Raw genomic sequence first — 20,537 nt, 5'->3', positions numbered from 1 at the left:
CATTAAATTACAAATGAAATTATAAAAAATTATTATTTATCTACTTACCAGTGTTTTAAGCAACAGCAAACGACTGTAACCGTAACAGCACCGACCAAAAGAACAACAAGAAGAGCAATCAAAGCTGCCAAAGCAGGATCAAATGGTTCTTCTTGAACTCCTGCATACGCCGGCTATTAAATGGAAATTCGAAAAAATATTTTATCGAACGACTATAATAATCATTTTCTTTTAACTATAATTAAATTTACTACAATTGAATGAAGCTTAATTATAATTAAATTAAATTAAAATTGAATTAGAATTTTTAGAATTAGAATTAGAATTAAATTTGATTGATTAGAATGAAGTTTACCAATTAGAATTAAGTTTAATCAAATAGAACTATTTATTTAACGAATCAAATTTAATCTATTCTCTCATTGTTTCGGCTAATTAATTTTCATTTAAATTTAACTCACCATAACATTGACAATTGCAAATCCAGCGTAATAATCTTTTAGAAAATCGTATTTGGCGTCAATTACTTTCAACACGTGAGAAATGGGGAATATTGTTTGTGTCTTTAGATTCACAACGTGCAGGTACATGTCACACCTTAAATCAATTCAATTATTTTTTAAATTTATTATTTATTTATTTTATTGTTATTTATTATATTATTTATTTAAATTTATTAAATTTGACAATTTTCAATTTCATTAAAAATTACAACTTTAGCAATCATATTAATAATTAGAACATAGAAATAAAATTAAAATTAGATCTTAGAAATTGAATAAAAATTAGAACTTAGAAATAAAATGAAAATTAGATCTTAGAAATTGAATAAAAATTAGAACTTAGAAATTGGAAATACTTCAATTATCAATTTTTAACTTAATTGTTTATTAATTCAGATTTTTTTAGTAATATTAAATTTTCTACTATTAATTTTCCTCTTTAGTAGTTGAAATTAAAAGTATTGACTTACCAATCTGTTTGAATGTGTCCCGAACTATCAACGTGATATCTAATATCGTCAACAACGACTCGACTTTGCGTTGCGTTTGACAATTCAGCGACAATTTCATCTCGTTGCCGATGAACTTCGGCCGGTGGTCGAGATAATATCACACGTATTAATTGCGCGGGTTCGAAAACCCAAACCTTAAAAAAATAAAAAATTCATTTCATCTAAAATTATTGCAAACTAAAAGCGACAGTTAAACATTTTTTTGAACTGAATTGAAATTCAAAATATTACTTTTTGCTATTTTTCAAATTATTACATTGAAAATGAAAATTTTAATTTTTAAAACAATTTTTCTTCACAAAAAAAAAAGAAAAAATAATTGAATTCCCATAAAAAGAATGTATTATTTGTGAATGAGACTAATTTTAATTTCCCTGAATTCCCTGACCTGTGTCAACCCAGTAAATATAAATTCTAAAATATAGTCTAATAGTTTTTGTATTCTTTTTAACTATCACTAAAATCAATAATAATAATTGATACAACTCACGTGAACTTTTGTAGTGGCAAATCTTTCGGGAGATGCAGTTTCCTTGGCAACAACTTCAACGATAAAACGATCCTGATTATATTCGGCCATATATCCAATGGTTACCAACTTTCCTTCCTGAGTGACATTAAACGGACTCGGCACAATAGAGCCGCTTGATCTTTCTGATCCGTATTTATAGAGATTTGCGCCAACTACATAATACTGAAGTGTTCCATTATCTCCGAGATCGAAATCCGTTGCTGTAACTTTTGCAACTGGTTCATTGATGTTCGCCATTGAGTTAATTCCAGCATAATAATCGCTACGTTCAAAAACGGGGGGATTATCGTTCTCGTCAAGAATTATTATTGTCACATTTGTATGTCCGTGCTCGGGATTTTTATTCGGATGATGAGAGGCACGTGAATCAATATAAAGATCTGGATCATTCGCAGCGAGAATTGAAAGTACATAGCTGTCTCTTTTTTCACGATCAAAGGATTTATTCGTGTAGATACTTCCGTCAGATTTGTCAATATAAAACGCGTAGTCCATGTTGCCTGAATGACAGAAAATATTTATTATTATTATTATTATTATTAAATTTTAACTCAAAAATTTAAAATAGAAATTATTATTATAAAATTTTAAGTTAACTTTCAATTGAAGTATAAATAAATTATATATAATTGTATATAAATTATAAACTTTTTTCTTCTCGAAATTGTAAAATTCCTTCCAAATTCTAGTAATTATATTCATTAATTTGAAAAGAAAATTTTCTATTTCTGTAAATAAAGTAATTCTGTAAAATTACTAAAGAAGATAAATGAAGATGAGAAAATCGAGTTTCTTTTTTTAAAAAAAGGTCTCACCAGTTACGATATAGTAGTAAACTTTAGCGTGTCGACCTTCGTCTTTATCCTCGGCAACGACTTTTCCAACAAAATAATCCTTTGGTCGATTTTCTGGCACATTAAATGAATAACTATCTTCGAATTCAGGAACATTGTCATTTGTGTCGACTAGCAATATTGTCAGTAATCGCAATGTTTCATAGGCCGTTGGATTTCCATGGTCGGTTGCCACTAGTACCAGCTTTAAAAAATATTCATTCATCATTGTACTATGCAATTGCAGTTTTGTAATTTATATTATAATCATTTTTTATTGTAACTTAATTGTAATTTTAATATTTCTTATTGCAATACAATTGTAATTGTAATATTTACATTGCAATTAATTAGTTAAAGTGAAATGCAATCTTATTTATTATTAGTCAAATTATTAAAATAGAAAATTATTAGAATTCTTACCTCGAATTTGCTCTTTATTTCTCGATCGAGAATTATTTTAGCTCGTAACTCTCCAGTCTCTTCATTAATTACAAATTCCTCCGTTTCTTGTACATTTTTATTTCCAACTTTCAAATGATAACCAATCTTGCCATTCTCTCCGGAATCTTTGTCTGTTGCTTTTACTGTCATAACGAGATAGTTTGGCACACCGGCGTTCTAAAATTTTTCATTTATATTCACAAATTAATATTTGATTTTAAATGTTGTAAAATAATCATTTTATTATAAATAATTTAAACTATAATTATAATCTATAATTCATAAAATTGTTATATTATTAATACTGTAATTTATAAAATTATATTACAAAAACTCCAATTTATAAAATTAAAATTATTATTTCAAATGAATATTTATTTTCTAATTTAAAAATTCAGATTTTTTGAAAATATTAAAAAATTCATAAAACTCTAAATTTCCAACCTCGGGCACTTCAACAGTGGCGTTTGTCAATTCCGGTAATATGAATTCTGGTTTGTGTTGATTCACTGATATTACTCGTATATCAACGTAACATCTATCAGAATGTGGCCCCTTTCCACCTCCGTCACGCGATTCAACTTCAATTCTGTAAGTGCCAGTTCTTCCCGATAGTGACACGGCTGGATATAAAATTCCCGTTTCCGGATTTAAAGTGAATGAATGATCTTTATTTCCGTCAATTATTGTATACCAAACGTCGCCATTTGATCCCTCGTCATTGTCGACAGCTCGAACCTGCAAAATTTCAATCAAATCAAAATTAAATACCGAAGATTAATATAATTAATATTAATTTTACTAAATATTAAACAAATTTTATTCGAAAGGAATTTTCGATGATATTAAAATTTAATGGAAATAAATAAATAAATAATTTGTTTATTTTTTGTTTAATTTAATTTAACTGGATTTTTCTACTATACCTGAAGTATAGGAGCTGGTGGATTTACTGGCAGATTCTCCGCCACCGATGCTCTATAACTGTGTTGCGTAAAAATAGGCCGATTATCATTAACGTCTATCAATTTAACAACAACGGTTCCCGTTGTCGATCTTCTTGAATCGATAGGTGCATCATCGCTCGCCATTACGGTTATTGTAATTTCCGGTACTATTTCGCGATCAAGAACCGTCGCCGCGCCCACAGTAATCTCTCCAGTTTCGTGACCTGAAATATTAACAAATTAATTTTTAAATTTAAATATAAACTAGCAAATGTTACGCGCACTAGCGCGCGAAACTTGATATTCAGTTTATTACTATTATGCAAATTACAAAATTTTTTATTTTCAAATATGAATTTTTCAATAATGTCAGATTCAAACTTTAAAAAAAATGCAATTATTAACAAATTTACTAATTAATTATTCTTGTTTACTAATTACAAAAATTTTAATAAAATTAAAGTTTATAACTTTTTTTCAATTAAATTACAAAAAAGAAGGAAATTTAATTTCCATTAAATTTACAATTGAATTTGTTACGAACGAAAGTTCTTTTAATAATTATTAACAAAGAACGTATTTATACATAAAAAAATAATTATATCACAATGGTAAAATTAAATTGGGTTATAAAAATTTTGTTTTCGTACCGATGTTGAAGTCGGATGCATGTTCACCGATTAGACTGTAACTGACGTGACCAAATGGTCCCTCATCGGCATCGATAGCTTTAACAACAATCACATGTGTTCCAGCCGGTGAATTTTCTTTCACCGAAGCATTGTAAATCTGTTGCTCAAAAATTGGATCCTGATCGTTTACATTTATTATCGACACTGTGACTTTAGCTGATGAAGAAAGTTGCGGAACGCCTGAATCATAAGCGACAACAGTGAATTCAAGTTGTTTTGTTTCCTCATAATCAATACGTTGACTCGTTCTTACTATTCCTGAAAAAAATAAAAAAAAACATTTTAAATTGAATTATTCAATCAATTTCATTATTAAAAAAAAATAAATCGTTAAATCAATTTAACTATTTAGAGCTGAATTATCAAATCAATTTCATTATTTAAAATTAAATTAAATTAAAAACTTAATCAATGATTAACTTTTAATTCGTGTTAATGAAACTGTCCCTAAATTATTGAATCGATTTTATTATTTATTTTTAAAAATTGTAATAAAATTCTGAGGTAAATTTAATTATTTCCTAAAAATTTTTAAAAAATTCAATTACTTTCAACATTTTAAATTAAAACTATCAACAAAATTCCATTATTTTTAAAAATTTCAAAAGACATTTTTCAAAAGAATTCAATCATTTACATGAATTGTAATAAAATTCTTCGCAATAAATTATTTTCAATGTCTACTATTTCAATAAACTTTTATAAAAAAATTAAATTATTAAAAATAAACGTATTAAAATTTGTCGGAAAAAATCAATTATTTTCACAAATAATAAAATTTTGGTAAAATTCAATTATTTTTATAAATAACAAAATTTTTCCCAGGATTTCAAAATTATTTCACAAAAAATCCAATTATTTAAAAAAACTTTTATTAAAATTCTTCGAAGAAAAATAAATTATTTTTAATAATTTCCACAAAATTTGTTTATAAGAATTCAATTATTTTCAACACAATTGTAATTAAATTCCTTGAATAAATCCAATTATTTTCACAAATAATAAAAATTTCCACTAGAATTCAATTATTTAAAACAATTTTAATAAAATTCGTTGCTATAATTCAATTATTTTCATAAATAATAAAATTCTTTGTAAGATTTCAAATTATTTCACAAAAGAATTGAATTATTTAAAAAAATTTTTATTAAAATTCTTCGCAGAAATTCAGTTATTTTAAAAGAATTTTTCGAACAAAAAATCAATAAGCTATTTAAAAATTATTTATAAAATTCTTAAAAGGAAATCAATTATTTTTAATAATTTTCTCAAAATTTATTTATAAGAATTCAGTTATTTTAATGCAATTGTAAAATTAAATTCGAATAAATCCAATTATTTTCAAATTTTTCAATAAAAAATTCTTCAGAAAAATTCAATTATTCTAAAAAATTTTAATAAAATCCTTTATAAGAATTCAATTATTTTCGCAAATAATAAAATTTTTCACTGGAATTTAATTATTTAAAAAAACTTTTATTAAAATTCTTCAAAAAAATTCAGTTATTTTAAAAAAATTTTTCAAACAAAAAATCAATTTAAGGAATTTAATAATTATTTATAAATAAAATTCTTGACAAGAAGACAATTTTTTTCAAAAATAATAATATTCTTCGCAGGATCTAAAATTATTTTTATTAAAATTTTCAATTAATTTCTCGAAAAATGTATTTATTATTCTGAAATATTTAATTAAAATTCTTCGAATGAAATGATTTATAATAATTTTGATAATATTTTCTTATAAGAATTAAATTACCTTTAATACAATTTTAATAAAATTCCTTGAAAGAATTTAATTATTACTTTTTTGAGAATTATAGTAAAATTCTTCGAAGGAATTAAATTACTTTTCAAAAATTTTGACAAAGAGGAAGAAGATTAAAATATGGATAAAATTATTTAATATCCATAGTTCTTGCCTTTCGTCTTCGAACGTAATTTAAAATTAAACGATTAAATTTTAATTAATTAAACGATTAAATTAATTCAATTATGTATCTAAAAATCATTATTTGAAAATAAATAAAACTTTCTATTTTTAATAACTTCTCGGAAATCAATAATCGTATTATCATTCTTATTAAATTAAAACTGACTTACTAAATTAATTAAATTATTGAAAATTAATTGAATTATAAGTTATCTAAAAATCAGTATTCGAAAATGAATAAAACTTTCCTTTTTTTAATAACTTCTCGGAAATAAATAATCGTATTATCATTCTTATTAAATTAAAATTGAATCACTAAATTAATTCAATTATTGAAAAATGAGAATTAAAACTTAAATAAAATGTTTCTTTAAATATAACTTGCCAGTAACATTGTCGATGTTAAAGTAAGGACTCGGGGGTTCAATAGCATAGCCAGCGATATTGCTGTCGGCATCAGTTGCAATGAAAGCACCGACAACAGCACCAGTTGGTTGTTCCTCTTGCATCTCAATGGAATAATAGGGCTGCTCTTTTGTCCATGGCTTACCAAACTCCGGTGGCAAATGATTCACATCGATAATGGTGATTATCAGTGTACCTTTACCTTGCTGTAAACTGGGAGCCGTTATATCCGTAACAACAACATTGACACTAACTGTTGCCGCAATATCACGATCAAGAGATTTAACAACCGAAACTTGTCCCGTTTTCTTGTCAACCGCAAAGAATTCTTTAAATGCAACAATACTTGCATTAACCTGTTGACCATTGCGATCGATTGCCGTTATTGGTTCTGAAAGTGCAAAATTAAGAGCCTCAGGCTTTGGACTATCGGGATCAGTTGCTTTTAAAGTCGTGAAAACAGTTCCAATTGCCGTGTCCTCAGTGACTTCGGCTCTCTGAATTTCCGGCGTGAAATACGGCGGCTTGTCATTACTATTTTCCACATGGATCATTAATGTTGTCGTTCCTGTTAAACTCGGCGTTCCTGAAAATGAATAAATTTCTAATTTTGTAATTTGTAATTTAATTTGAAATTTATATGTAAATTAATGTACAGTGTAAATTAATGTATCACTGATTTAATTAGTATTCGATGGAGATTAATTGCAATTGATTATCAACTTGATTTGAATAAATCGATATTTCAAAAGTAATTAAATTAAATTTTGTTGAATAATTGAATTTAATTGGATTTGAATTGATTGAATAACTAAATAAATAACTAAATAAAAAAATTAATAATTCATTAAAAATTTATTTCAAAAATAATTTAATTGTAATTGAAAAAAACTTAATTTAGTTTTATTAGTTTTTTTTTGGTAAGAAAAAACTCACCACTGTCGAAAGCAATAACTTCTACGTGATACGTATTTCTTTCATCGTAGTCTAGTTTTCTTGAAACCGTGACAATTCCCGTGGTTTCATTAATTGCGAAATCGTCAAAAGCTCCTTTTTGAATTCTATACGTTAGCTCTGAATTTATACCACTGTCTGCGTCTGTTGCCTGCATCTCTTCAACGATTGTTCCTTAAAAATAAATCCATTTATTTAATAACAAATGAAAAATGTAAATTAATGCGAAAAAAAAGGAAAAAAGTAAATGAAATAAGAAAAAAAGCAGGCTTTGCACTCATTTATTAAAAACTACAATTTTCAATACATTTTTATATATTTTTTCAAAATTTGCATTACTTTGAACCCGCTAATAGTTGAAATAAAAGAAATATTCTCAAAAATTTTAATAAAATTCTTAGAAACAAGTCTAAAAATTTTAATAAATTACTTTGAAATTTACAAATATTTTAAATAAAAAATCCGTTGCTAAAATTCAATTATTTTAATAAATAATAAAATTCTTTGCTGGATTTCAATTATTTTTAATAAAATTTTTAATTTCACGAAAAATGTAATTAGTGTTAAAAATTTTATTGAAATTCTTCGAAAAAAATCATTAAGGTATTTAACAAATTTTTTTTATAAAATCCTTCGAAGCAAATTCATTATTATTTTTAATAATTTGGATAAAATTTGCTTATAAGAATTCAAATATTTTCAATACAATTGTAATTAAATGCTTCCAAAGAATTCAATAATTTTCAATACAATTATAATTAAATTCTTCCAAAGAATTCAATTATTTTTAAATTTTTTAATAAAAAATTCTTTAAAAAAATTCAATTATTGTCATTTCTTAAAAATTATATTAAAATCCTTCGAAAGAAATCAATTATTTTTAATAATTCTGATAAAGTTTGTTAAAAAGAATTCAATTATTTTTAATACAATTGTAAATAAATTCCTCTAAAGAATTCAATTATTTTCAACGTTTATAATAAAAAATTCTTCAAAAAAATCAAAACTTAATAAAAAATTTAAATAAAATTAAAGAAATTCAAGCATTTGCTAGAATTTAATTATTTACATGAAGGATGAAATGTTTTACGGCAATTCAATTAGTAAAAAAAAGTATAATAATTATTCTTAAAAATTTTATTAAAATTCTTGGAAAGAATTCAATTATTTTCAAAAATTTTGATAAAATTCTTTATGAGAATTTAGTTTTAAGAAATATTCAATTATTCTATCAATTATTTATTTTTGTATTCAAACGATTGAATTCTCGTAAAACTTTCTAATAAAAATTGATTAGAGAATATTATTTTTAGAAAGAATTAAATTTCAAAAGATTTTTAAATTGAAATCTTTGAAAATTTTAATACTTGTAAAACTAATACTATTTAAATTTTTATGTTAAAAAATTATAAATTTATTATTTTTCTAAAAAATTATTAAATTTTTGAATAATTTTATTTAAGAATTCTAAGAAATAATAGAATTTTGAAAAAATTACATTTGTAATTCTAACTAAAGGAAAGTAATTGAATTTTACAAAAATTTAGAATTGACATTATTACCAAGATAGGGGAAGAGGTTAATATTCTTTCTGGAAATCAGGGAAATATAAATCAAGTTTTTCGGATAACTCTGAGTAAAATACATTTTTACTAAATTTTTATGTCTTAAAGCTGCTTTCTCCTAATTCTTTTTAAAACTAATTAATGAGTGCGAAGCCTAAAAGATAAGAAAATGTATAAATTTTCTCCTACCTGGAGTTGATAATTCGGGAATACTGGCCGTATAAAGATCATGTGGAAATACGGGTGAATTGTTATTAACGTCTCGAACGGTAATGTTGACGGTTGTATTATCAGTGAATGCACCATCTCTGGCCTGAACAGTAAGAGCAATCCAATCGTGACTTGAATTCGTGATGTCAACAGGGCCTTTGTTGGCAATGGTAATTACTCCAGTGTCCGGATCGATGTTAAACAGACCCATGTTATTGCCATCGATTAGAGAATAAGTAATTTTCGATGTCTTGTCTTTGTCACGTGCTTGGACTTTTAGTTCGGGTTCAAATTTCTCTGCGCCCTCATCCACAACTGCACGATATTTATTTTGTAAAAAATGCGGTGGACTGTCATTTGCATCCGAGAGGGCAATTTTCAACGAGACACTTGTCGTTTGACCCTTACCATCGTCATCTGTAGCCTGTGAAACAAAATTTAAATTGAATTTAAATAACAAATTGAACACTCACGTTTGATAGTAAAAAAAACTAGAAAAAAAGCGTCCTATCCTATCCTAAACGTAAAATATTAATACAAACATTTCGAAGTAATATTTAATCTTGATATTTTTATTCCTTTTGAAAAATAATTCTGTACTTTCGTCTCTTTTTAATTTTACATAAAAATGATTTTTTAATATGAAATTGAATAAATTAATATTTAAATTGACATTTAAATTAATATTTAAATTGAAATTTAAATTAATATTTAAATTTAAATTTTGGAGAAATTTCTTACCTTGTAATTCAGGAAGTACTCGGATTGTTCTTCAAAATCGAGACAGGGTGAAGTTCCAGGCGTAGGACATGCTGCGACGGTAATACTTCCGGTTTTTTTGTCGACCGCAAAATGTTCAGCGCCTTGACCAATTAATTGGTAAATAATTCCCGCCACACCATATCTGAAAATTTATTTAAAAAGAAGTAAATTAGTATTTAAAAATTACTTTTTATCCAAATTGCCAAATCTTTTACATTTACAATTTAGTTTCGAAAATTTCATTTTAAATATCAACATTTCCACTGTTTTAAATTATTTTTTGTTATTTATAATTAAAATTTCTTATAACTTCAATGTAAAACCTTTTAAAATTCAATTATTTCTTAAAATTTCGTATTTTTTCTGTCCTGTGAAAATCCTGTTATTGTAAAAATTCCAGGGGAATTAATTTTACGAAAATATTAATCACTTTATTTACAAATTAATTATTGTCAAATTTTTGGCATGTTTTTGACACGACAATTTGAGCTGTAAAACAATTTGGAATAAAAAAGCTGCAAATTTACGTGAGTACAAAATATCTCGTCTATTATGTAATTTAATTTCAATTTTCAAAAATAATTCGTGTAATTAAAAAAATAGTCTCTTAAAAGAAATGGAAAAATTCTGAAATAAGTAAATATTCACGTACCGTCCACTATCACGATCTTTAGCAGTAATTGTTGCAATTGAACTACCCGGGGTCGCAGTTTCAGAAACAAGGGCTGTGTAGGTTGGACTTGCAAATGAAGGCGCGTTGTCGTTAGCATCGATAATACTGACGGTCACGGTTGCAGTCGATGATAGCTTTGGATTAGTGTGCATCTCCCTTGCAATCACCTGCAAAAAAATAAAATTACGCAAATAAATGGAAATGAAAATCGTTCCTATTATTATTTTAATGGCTTGCAAATAAGAAGGAGAAAGGGAATAAGAAAAGAGCAAATTAAAGCTATGCAAGTCAAAAGAGGTCAAACAAAAAAGTTAGTTTTCCTTTCTCGATTTATCTCTCGTCTTAAAACGAGAAAAAGAGAGAGAGAGAGAGAGAGATGAAGGAAGAAGGAGAGTTGAGGAGAAGAGAATCAAGTTTAGCCAGCGGCGTGATGTAATTATATTACAAGTTGCTCACCAGAATGATAAACTTCCTCTGGTTCGGATTCTCGTAGTCTAGGGAGCCGTTGGTCACACGTATATTGACCGAGGTACTTCCGGTCGCTTGGGTCGGTTCAACGGCAAATGCACCGGTTATATCTTCTAATTCCAGGGAAAATACAGAATTTGATCCCTGCAAAATTTGACAGAGAAAAATATCAAAAATAATGAAAAATTTCAACGAAGAAAAATGTACAAACAAAAAAATGTAAAGAAAGTTACAGAAAATTGTAAAAAAATGTACAAAATGTAATAAAAGTGTAAAAAATGTACAAAACGTAATAAAAGTGTACAAAAATGTACAAAATGTAATTAAATTGTAAAAAATGTATAGAATGTAATAAAAATTCAAAAAAAATGTTAATGAATGTGTAAAGAAAAATTTTGAAGAGAAATGTAAAGAAAATAGAGGTAAGAAAGTAAAATATAAAAATTGAGAGAAAAGTTGCGAACAAAAGTTTACCACATCGGGATCCTTGACAGTCATGTCCAAATGTGGAAGCGGTGTACCATCGGGAACATTCTCGGGAATTTCAATGTTGTACTCGCGTTGATTGAAGGAAGGTGGTTCGTCATTGACATCTTTGATGGTCACAGTGGCTTCCGCCGTCGAAACTGTCGATGCGTCGTTTCCTGGCACTCCGTCGATTACCTCTCGTGCCTTAACCGTCAACGTCAGAACACCAGTCGAATCCTGCAAAGCCTCTCTATCCAGTGGTTTAGCTGTTCTCAATTCACCACTCACCGGATCCAACAGAAAATAATCAAACGGATCTGCAAAAGAAAAAACAATAAATTATTTCATCATTAAAATATTTTCCAAACAAAAGTTCATAAATTAAATAAAAATATTTTCAATATATTTTAATTAAAATATTTAAATATGTTAATTTAATGAATTTAATTCTTTCAATAAAATCAGGGCTCGAATCAGTAAAAGTATTTAAAAATACGGACCAAAAATTAAAAATTACGGACCAATTATTTACAAAAATATAACCATTCCGAGTGAAATAAGAGAACATTTTACTTAAAACTATAAATTAAATTTTTTATAACTGAAATTCATTTTTAAATCAATTTTTATTAGAAAATTCTACTATAATTTTTTATTCCATGTTTTTAACTAAAATTCTTTTTCAAATCTATTATTTTTAATAATTTTTCAAAAAGTTTTTTGAGAATTTTCAAATTTATTTGTTTATAATTCAATTTTACAAAATTTCAATTATTAGTACATTCTTCAATTAAATATATATTAGAAAATAAAAACTTAAAATAATTTTTAAAAAAATCCGCAATTAAACTTTCACAAAAAAATTAATTCCACAGAATTGTTAGTTAAAAAATGAAAAATTCAGATTTTCAAAGATTTTAATTTGAAACCTTTACAAAATTCAATTATTTTTAAAAATTTACGTTCTAATGCTTTTAATATTCGCAATTAAAATCTAAAATTTTATCTGTAATTCATTTTTAAATCAATTTTTATTAGAAAATTCTACTAGAATTCAATTATTTAAATACAAAAAAATTATGTTTCTTAATATTGAATTCTCATAAAGAATTTTATCAATAAATTTTTAAATAATTGAATTCTTTTGACGAATTTTAATAAAATTTTTAAGAATAATTACATTTTTTGAAGAATTCGATTAAAATTGTATTAAAGATAATTAAAATTCTGCAATGAGTTTTATTATTTATGAAAATAATTGACTTCCAAAAAAGAATCAATTAAAATTTTTGAGGTTTTTTTTTTTTTTTTTTTTTTTTATTTTATATTTTAAATATACAGCGAAAATATTTTCCCGATAAAATGAAAATTAATTATTTCAATAAAATGCAAACAAAATATCGTTATTTCATCAATGAAAATATTTTACACGAAGAAAATAATTTCTCGATAAAATGAAAATGAATTATTTCAAGAAAATGCAATATCGTTATTTTATTGATTGAAATAATAAAATATTTTATTTTTTTGGGTAAAAAAATTACCCCTATAAACGAATATTTTTTAATAAAGTGCAAAATAAAAATACCTTTAAATTTTTTAAACAAAAAATAATTTTTCGATAAAATGAAAATATACTATTTCAATACTTTACTTTTATTATTTTTTTTTATTATTTCAGTCTAGAAAACAAAAAATTTCTTTATTATTAAATTAATATTTAACAAAAAAATTTCTCGTATCAATGAAAATAAATTATTTCAATATTTTATTATTTATTATTACTAAATTTTTATTATTTTAGTTTAAAAACCAATAAATTTCTTTATCATTTAAAAAATATTATCGATTAAATTATTTAATATCTTCTTATATTTATTTCTTTTTATTATAACTTTATTTAATTTTACTTATTTTTCATTTTTAAATTATTCCAACAAAACGCTAGCAAAATAACGTCATATCATCAATTAAAATACTGTACACAAAAAAATTTCTCGAATAAATGAAAATAAATTATTTTAATAAAACGTAAACAGAAATTTCTTCACTTCATTAGTTAAAATAATTAATACAACAACAAAATATTTCCCAATAAATGAATATACATAATTTTAATGAAATACAAACAAGAACTTGTTTACTTCATCAATTAAAATATTTTATTTTAAAAAAGTAGAATCGTAGAAATAATAAAATTATAAATAAAATAAAATCGTAAAAAAATAAAATCGTAAGAATAAAAAAATCACAAAAATAGTAAAATTAAAAAAAATAAAATGCAAAGTAGCTGAATTTTCAAGAATATTTGCAATGAAATATATAATAGTTGTAGTTATTTGAATTTAATGAAAAGAGGTAAAATTTTTTTGTTTCTGTTCTTATATTATTTTGAGGAAAATAAACTGGTTGCACATAGGCCGCGCTGCGTGATGGACAGTGATAAAATGAAATCGTAAGAAATGACAAGAAAAATTTTTAAAACACACTTACTTGTGACGAGCTCATAAAAGATCTTTCTTGGCATTCCTCTGTCGCCGTCTCTTGCTTTTACTGTCATCACCAATGTGCCAATCGGATCGTCTTCACGAACAATTCCAGTGAGTGAATCCAAAAATTCCGGTGGACTATTTTGAATATCCGCCACTTTTATTTCGACGCCCGTCGTTTTATTATTCAATCCATCCTAGAAACAATATGAAAACAATTAGAAATTCAGTTCAAATTTTTTTTTTAATTTCTACCAAAATTTATTATTTTTCTAGAATTTAAAAAAAAAATGATATCTTCATACCTATATTAATTTTTCCCTTCGATTACAATTTCTATTAAAAAATTCCTTCGTATATTAATTTTTCCCATCGATTACAATTTTGTATTAAAAATACCTTCGTATATTAATTTCTTCCATCGAATACAATTTTGTAATAATAAAAATTGTTCTATTTTTTTTAATTGAAAAAAATATTTATTTATCTTTTTGTTTTTTAAAATAAATCCAACAGTCAGAAGACGAATTATGGAATTTTAATTGTAAAGGAAAGAAAATCGGAAAAAAATCGAAAAAGAAATTATTTAAAATATTTTTATAAATAAAATTTCCACGCTCTTTATTCTTCCTCCTTCCTGTTGATCGATGAGAAAATATTTTTCACAATAAAACAATTTTCTCTGGATGGGCATGAAAGAGAATTTTTTTTCTCGATAAAACAAATAAGAAGTAGTAATAAAATGAATGATAAATAAAATAAATAAAAAATAACAGGGTTGCCACAGGTCAGGAAAATCAGGGAATTCAGGGAAAAGTCAGGGATTTTTAGTAAAAGTACTGGAAAAAAAATTGAATTTTTAAAATTCATAAGAAAACTCTTAATTTTGAATTAATTCAATTAGAAATTTTAAAGAACTTAGTTTTTTAAAAAAATTTAATAATTCAAATTCTTCTGAAATTAGTTACATTTTTTAATACATATTTAATTAATTATTAAAAATTATAGATTTATAGAAGAATTTTAGTTTAAAACACTAAAAAAAAAATTGAATTTTGAAGAAATTATAAATATAATTGCAGAAATTCAATTATTTTCAAACGTAATAAAATTCTTGGGAAAATTTTAATTATTTTCAAAAATGTTTCTCAATTCAATGATTTTAAATATCTATTTTAATAAAATTTTCCAAAAGAATTCAATTATTTTCGTAAATAATAAAATTCTTTTTAGGAATTCAATTATTTTCATAAATAATAAAACTCATCGCAGAATTTCAATTATTTTTAATACAATTTTAATTTCAATTCTGTTGAAATGAGTTGAATTTTTTAATATTGTATTAATTATTATTTCCAAAATTGTAATGCAATTCTCAGAAAGAAATCAATTATCTATAGATAAATATCAAAATTCTTCGCAGAAATTCAATTGTTTTCAAGAAACAATTTTCTTTGCAAAATTCAATTATTTTCATAAATAACAATATTATTAAAAAAATTTTTAGTAAAATTTTAAGCAAATAAATTTTTTTTTATAAATAATAAAAATTTCCCAGGATTTCAATTATTTACAAATTTTTTCTCAATAATTCAATTATTTTTATAAATAATAAAACTGTTCTCAGTAATTTAATTATTTTCATAAATAATAAAACTCATTGCAGATTTTTAAATTTTTTTAATACAATTTTAATCAAATTCCTTGAAAAATGGAATTATTCTTAAAAATTTTATTTAAATTCGTGAAAAGAATTCAATTATTTAAAAATCTGTTAATAAAATTCTTTATGATAATTCAATTTTAACAAAAGTTTAATAATTCAATAAATTATTTTTTTTTGGAATTTAAATAATTGAATTTTTTTAGAATTTTCTAATAAAAATTGATTTAAAAATGAATTTCTGAATAATCGATTTATTATTTATTAAAATAATAGAATTCTTGAAACAATTTTATTACATTTTTTAAAAATAATTGAATTCTTCTGATGAATATTGTTATTTATGAAAATAATTGAATTTTCCAAAGAAGTTTATTAAAATGCCTCAAAACAATTGGATTTTCGAGAATAATTTTGTTATTTATCTTTAATAATTGAATTCTTTCGAAAAATTATTTATGTAAATAATTGAATTCCTGTCAAGAATTTTATTAAAATCTAAAAGAATAATTGAATTATTTAAAAAAAAAATTGAATTAAAATTATATTTAAAATAATTGATTTCTTCAAACAATTTTATTAAAATATTTGAAAGTAATTGAATTCCTGTGAAAAATTCTAATTTTTTTTTTTGAAAATAATTGAATTCCTGTGAAAAAATGTAATATTTTTGAAAATAATTGAATAGTGGCTAAAAATTTTATTAAAATTTTCAAAAATAATTTAATTCCTGAGAAGAATTTTATTATTTATGAAAATAATTGAATTCTTCATAAGAATTTTATAAACATTGTTTTGAATAATTAATTTTTTCGAAATATAATAAATATTATGAAAATTTTATTATAAATAATTGAATTCTTTTGGAAAACTTTATTTGTGCGAATAATTGATTTCAATTATTTTTGATACAATTTTAATCGAATTCCTTGAAAAATGTGATTATTCTGAAAATTTTTATTAAAATTCATCAAAAGAATTCAATTATTTAAAAATTTGTTGATAAAATTCTTTATGAGAATTTTATTTGAACAAAAATTCAATTATTCAATGAATTATTTTTTTTTTGAATTTAAATAATTGAATTTTCGTAGAAGTTTCTAATAAAAATTGATTTAAAAATGAATTTCCAAATAATCGATTTATTATTATTTATTAAAATAATAAAATTCTTGCAACAAATTTTATTACATTTTTTTTAAATAATTGAATTCTTTTGAGAAATTTTAATACTTGTAAAAATAATTGAATTCTTGCGAAGGATTTTCTTTAGGATCAGGGAAAAAGTTAAAATCAGTCAGGAAAAAGTCAAGGAAAAACAAAATTAAATATTTATGGCAACCCTGAATAAATTTTCTGTTAATATTTTACACTGTAAAACAAAATTCTCTGGATTGACATGAAAGAGAATTTTTCTTCTCGATAAAATAAATGAATGATAAATAAAAAATAAATTTCGGTAAAGTTGATAACTTTTATATTAAGAGACAAAAAAAAAATAAATTTATTAACAAATCGCGTAATTATAAAATGATAAAAATAGCAAAGTAAAATTTTCTTCTTTTTTTTCCTTTCATTTTCTTGCGTGAAAAGGCAAAAAGCAAAGTTTGTGATAAAGCAATTAGTGTATTTCTTGGGTATTATGAGAATTAATTAGTTGCACTGCTCGTTTTACATATACGCAACTAAAACGCAGTAGTCTGAGACGAAGAAGTTGAATTTGTATTATTTAAGGAAGGAGGAGGAAGAAGAAGGAGGAAGAAGAAACAGTTTCTCGTATAATTTATATCAATTTCCTTATAGTTCCACTCACGCTCGCCATGAGAAGCAGCTGGTAGAAAGGTCTCTCTTTGTAGTCAAGTGGCTGTCGCAAAACAAGAGCACCCACGTACATGTTCTCGCTTTTCTCCACATCTTTAATTCCAAACTTTACACAGGCATCGGGAAACTGTAACATATCGAAGTTCAATAAAGTTTTACAAGTTTTCAATAAAAAATTTCTCTCCTTTCATTCCCCATTTTTCATGGGGAATAATGAAATATTGTTCTTTCTATAACGCTAACGTTTAGAGGGAATTTTTCTTTTCCCTTTTTTTATAACATTTATTTTTTGGTTCTACATTATTATATAATTTTAATAAATATAAATAATATTTAATAATTTAAATAAATATATATTTCAATAAATAAATAAAATTAAAGGAAAAAAATTATCATTTGGTAATTAAATATAATTTTATTATAAATTAATTACAGTCGTTTTTTTTATTATAAATTGAGAATTTCTTATAATTATTTATTTATTCATTATAATTGGGAGAGAATTTTATTTCATATTTTATTTGTTTCTATTTTATCATCATTTTATTTGCTCGTGCCATGCATTTTATTTTATTTCATTTTATTCAAGCGAGTCATTTTATTTGTACGAGTCATTTTATTGGCTCGATTTATTTGATTCGATTTATTCATTGCAATTTTTTGATTTATTCATTTAGTTTCCTTTGATTTATTTTATTGTCTATTTTCTTGATTCAATGTTCACTGGTTGGATATGAAAAATAAATGTATGATTAATAAATGGGAATATTATAGATACAAAATATTAATAATCAGACAATATTCAAAACAAATTAAGTAATTAATTAATTAAAAAAAATACAAATAATATTAAACAAAAAGTAGTTAAAAAATATAAACAATATAAAAAGAAATAGGCAAAAAAGTATAAAAATTACTGAAATAGTAAAAAAAATAAAAGTACTATAAACAAAAACAATAATAAAATACTAAAATAAAAAATGCAAAAATAGTGAAAATATTAAAATAGGTACTATAAACAGAAACAGTAAAAATATTAAAATAGTACAAAAATATAAACAATATAAACGAAAGTAGTAAAAAAAGCATAAATATAGATACACAAAAAAAATAGTAAAAAATACTAAAATAGTAAAAAAAACTAAAATAGTAAAAAAACTAAAATTTTAGTAAAAAAAAATACTGAAATAGTAAAATAAATATAAAAATAGTAAAAAAAGTAAAAACATAAATAATATATACGAAAGTAGTAAGAAAAGTATAAATATTGGTTAAAAAAATACTAAAACAAATTCTCAAACAGTAAAAAAATACAAAAATATTTTAAAAAGTCTAAAATAGTAAAAAATATAAATAGTATAAGCAAAAAGAGAAAAAAATTTAAATTTCTACAAGTAAAAGCAGTAAAAAATACTAAAATAGTGACAAAATAAAAGTACTATAAACAAAAACAATAATAAAATACTAAAATAATAAAAAGTGCAAAAATAGTGAAAATATTAAAATAGTAAAAAAAATACTGAAATAGTAAAATAAATATAAAAAATAAATATAAAAAATATAAAGAAAAAATAGTAAAAAAAATAATAATAAAAACAATAATAGTAAGAAAAATATAAATCATGTAAACTGTAAAAGAAAAAAATGTAAATAAGATAGGTAAAAAAATAGTAAAAAAATACTAAGGTATTAAAACAATATACTAAAATAGTATCAAAAAATTGAAATAGTAAAATAAATATTAAAATACTAAAGAAATGTAAATAATATAAACAAAAGTAGTAAGTAAAGTATAAATATTGGTAAAAAAATTCTAAAGTAAATTCTCAAATAGTAAAAAAAAATACTAAAGTAAATTCTCAAATAGTAAAAAAAAAAATACTAAAGTAGTAAAAAAAGTCTGAAATAGTAAAAAATAGAAATAATATAAGCAAAAAGAAAAAAAAATTAAATTTCTACAAAAAAGCTGTAAAAAAATACTAAAATAGTGAAAAAATACAAAAATACTGACAAAGTAAAAGTACTATAAACAAAAACAATAATAAAATATTAAAATAGTAAAAAATAGAAAAATAGGATCAAAAAAATAAAAGTATTATAAAAAAAAAAATAAAAAAAATTTAAGAATTCAATAAATAAAAGCAGTAAAAATACAAAAATAATAAAAAATACAAAAATAGTGTATATTAAATTAGTTAAATTTTTTATGTAATTTGTATTTTTATACTATAAACAGAAACAGTAAAAAAATTGTAAAATAGTAATAAATACAAAAGTAGTAAAAAATTACTGAAATAGTAATAAAATATAAAGAAAAAATAGTAGAAAATAATAATAATAAAAACAAAAATAGTGAGAATAATAAAATAATTTAAGCAATAAAAGTAAAAAATGTAAGTAATATAGGTAAAAAATAGTAAAATAAATACTAAAATAGTAAAAAAAAATATAAATAATATAAAGGAAGGTGGTTAAAAAAAAGTATAAATATAGATACAAAAAAAAAATAGTAGAAAAATACTAAAGTAGTAAAAAAATATACTAAAATAGTAACAAACAATTGAAATAGTAAAATAAATATTAAAATAGTAAAAAAATATAAATAATGTAAACAAAAGTAGTAAGTAAAGTATAAATATTAGCAAAAAAAAAATTACTAAAGT

The 20,537-nt window shown here is 23.0% G+C and overlaps 1 protein-coding gene across 1 annotated transcript in view; it reads right to left on the bottom strand.

Annotated features, from left to right (window-relative positions):
- The window catches only part of LOC122506244 (cadherin-87A), a 178,984-nt gene that overhangs the window by 1,385 nt on the left and 157,062 nt on the right, over nt 1–20,537 (bottom strand). Inside the window, exons 5-22 of the mRNA XM_043618321.1 lie at nt 17,867–18,001; nt 14,395–14,587; nt 11,908–12,218; nt 11,422–11,577; nt 10,945–11,132; nt 10,272–10,434; nt 9,510–9,954; nt 7,738–7,929; nt 6,782–7,387; nt 4,422–4,721; nt 3,751–3,995; nt 3,269–3,562; nt 2,804–3,001; nt 2,363–2,585; nt 1,506–2,047; nt 974–1,149; nt 462–597; nt 49–173 (exon numbers count right to left, since the gene is read on the bottom strand). Coding sequence (XP_043474256.1) covers nt 49–173; nt 462–597; nt 974–1,149; nt 1,506–2,047; nt 2,363–2,585; nt 2,804–3,001; nt 3,269–3,562; nt 3,751–3,995; nt 4,422–4,721; nt 6,782–7,387; nt 7,738–7,929; nt 9,510–9,954; nt 10,272–10,434; nt 10,945–11,132; nt 11,422–11,577; nt 11,908–12,218; nt 14,395–14,587; nt 17,867–18,001 — 4,628 coding nt within the window. The remainder of the gene's footprint in view (nt 1–48; nt 174–461; nt 598–973; nt 1,150–1,505; nt 2,048–2,362; nt 2,586–2,803; nt 3,002–3,268; nt 3,563–3,750; nt 3,996–4,421; nt 4,722–6,781; nt 7,388–7,737; nt 7,930–9,509; nt 9,955–10,271; nt 10,435–10,944; nt 11,133–11,421; nt 11,578–11,907; nt 12,219–14,394; nt 14,588–17,866; nt 18,002–20,537) is intronic.

This window comes from Leptopilina heterotoma, unplaced genomic scaffold, assembly GCF_015476425.1.
Source record: "Leptopilina heterotoma isolate Lh14 unplaced genomic scaffold, ASM1547642v1 Lhet_4, whole genome shotgun sequence".
Lineage (NCBI taxonomy): Eukaryota > Metazoa > Arthropoda > Insecta > Hymenoptera > Figitidae > Leptopilina > Leptopilina heterotoma.
Note: the sequence above shows the minus strand (reverse complement) of the source record. Positions and strands in the feature narration are given on the sequence as shown.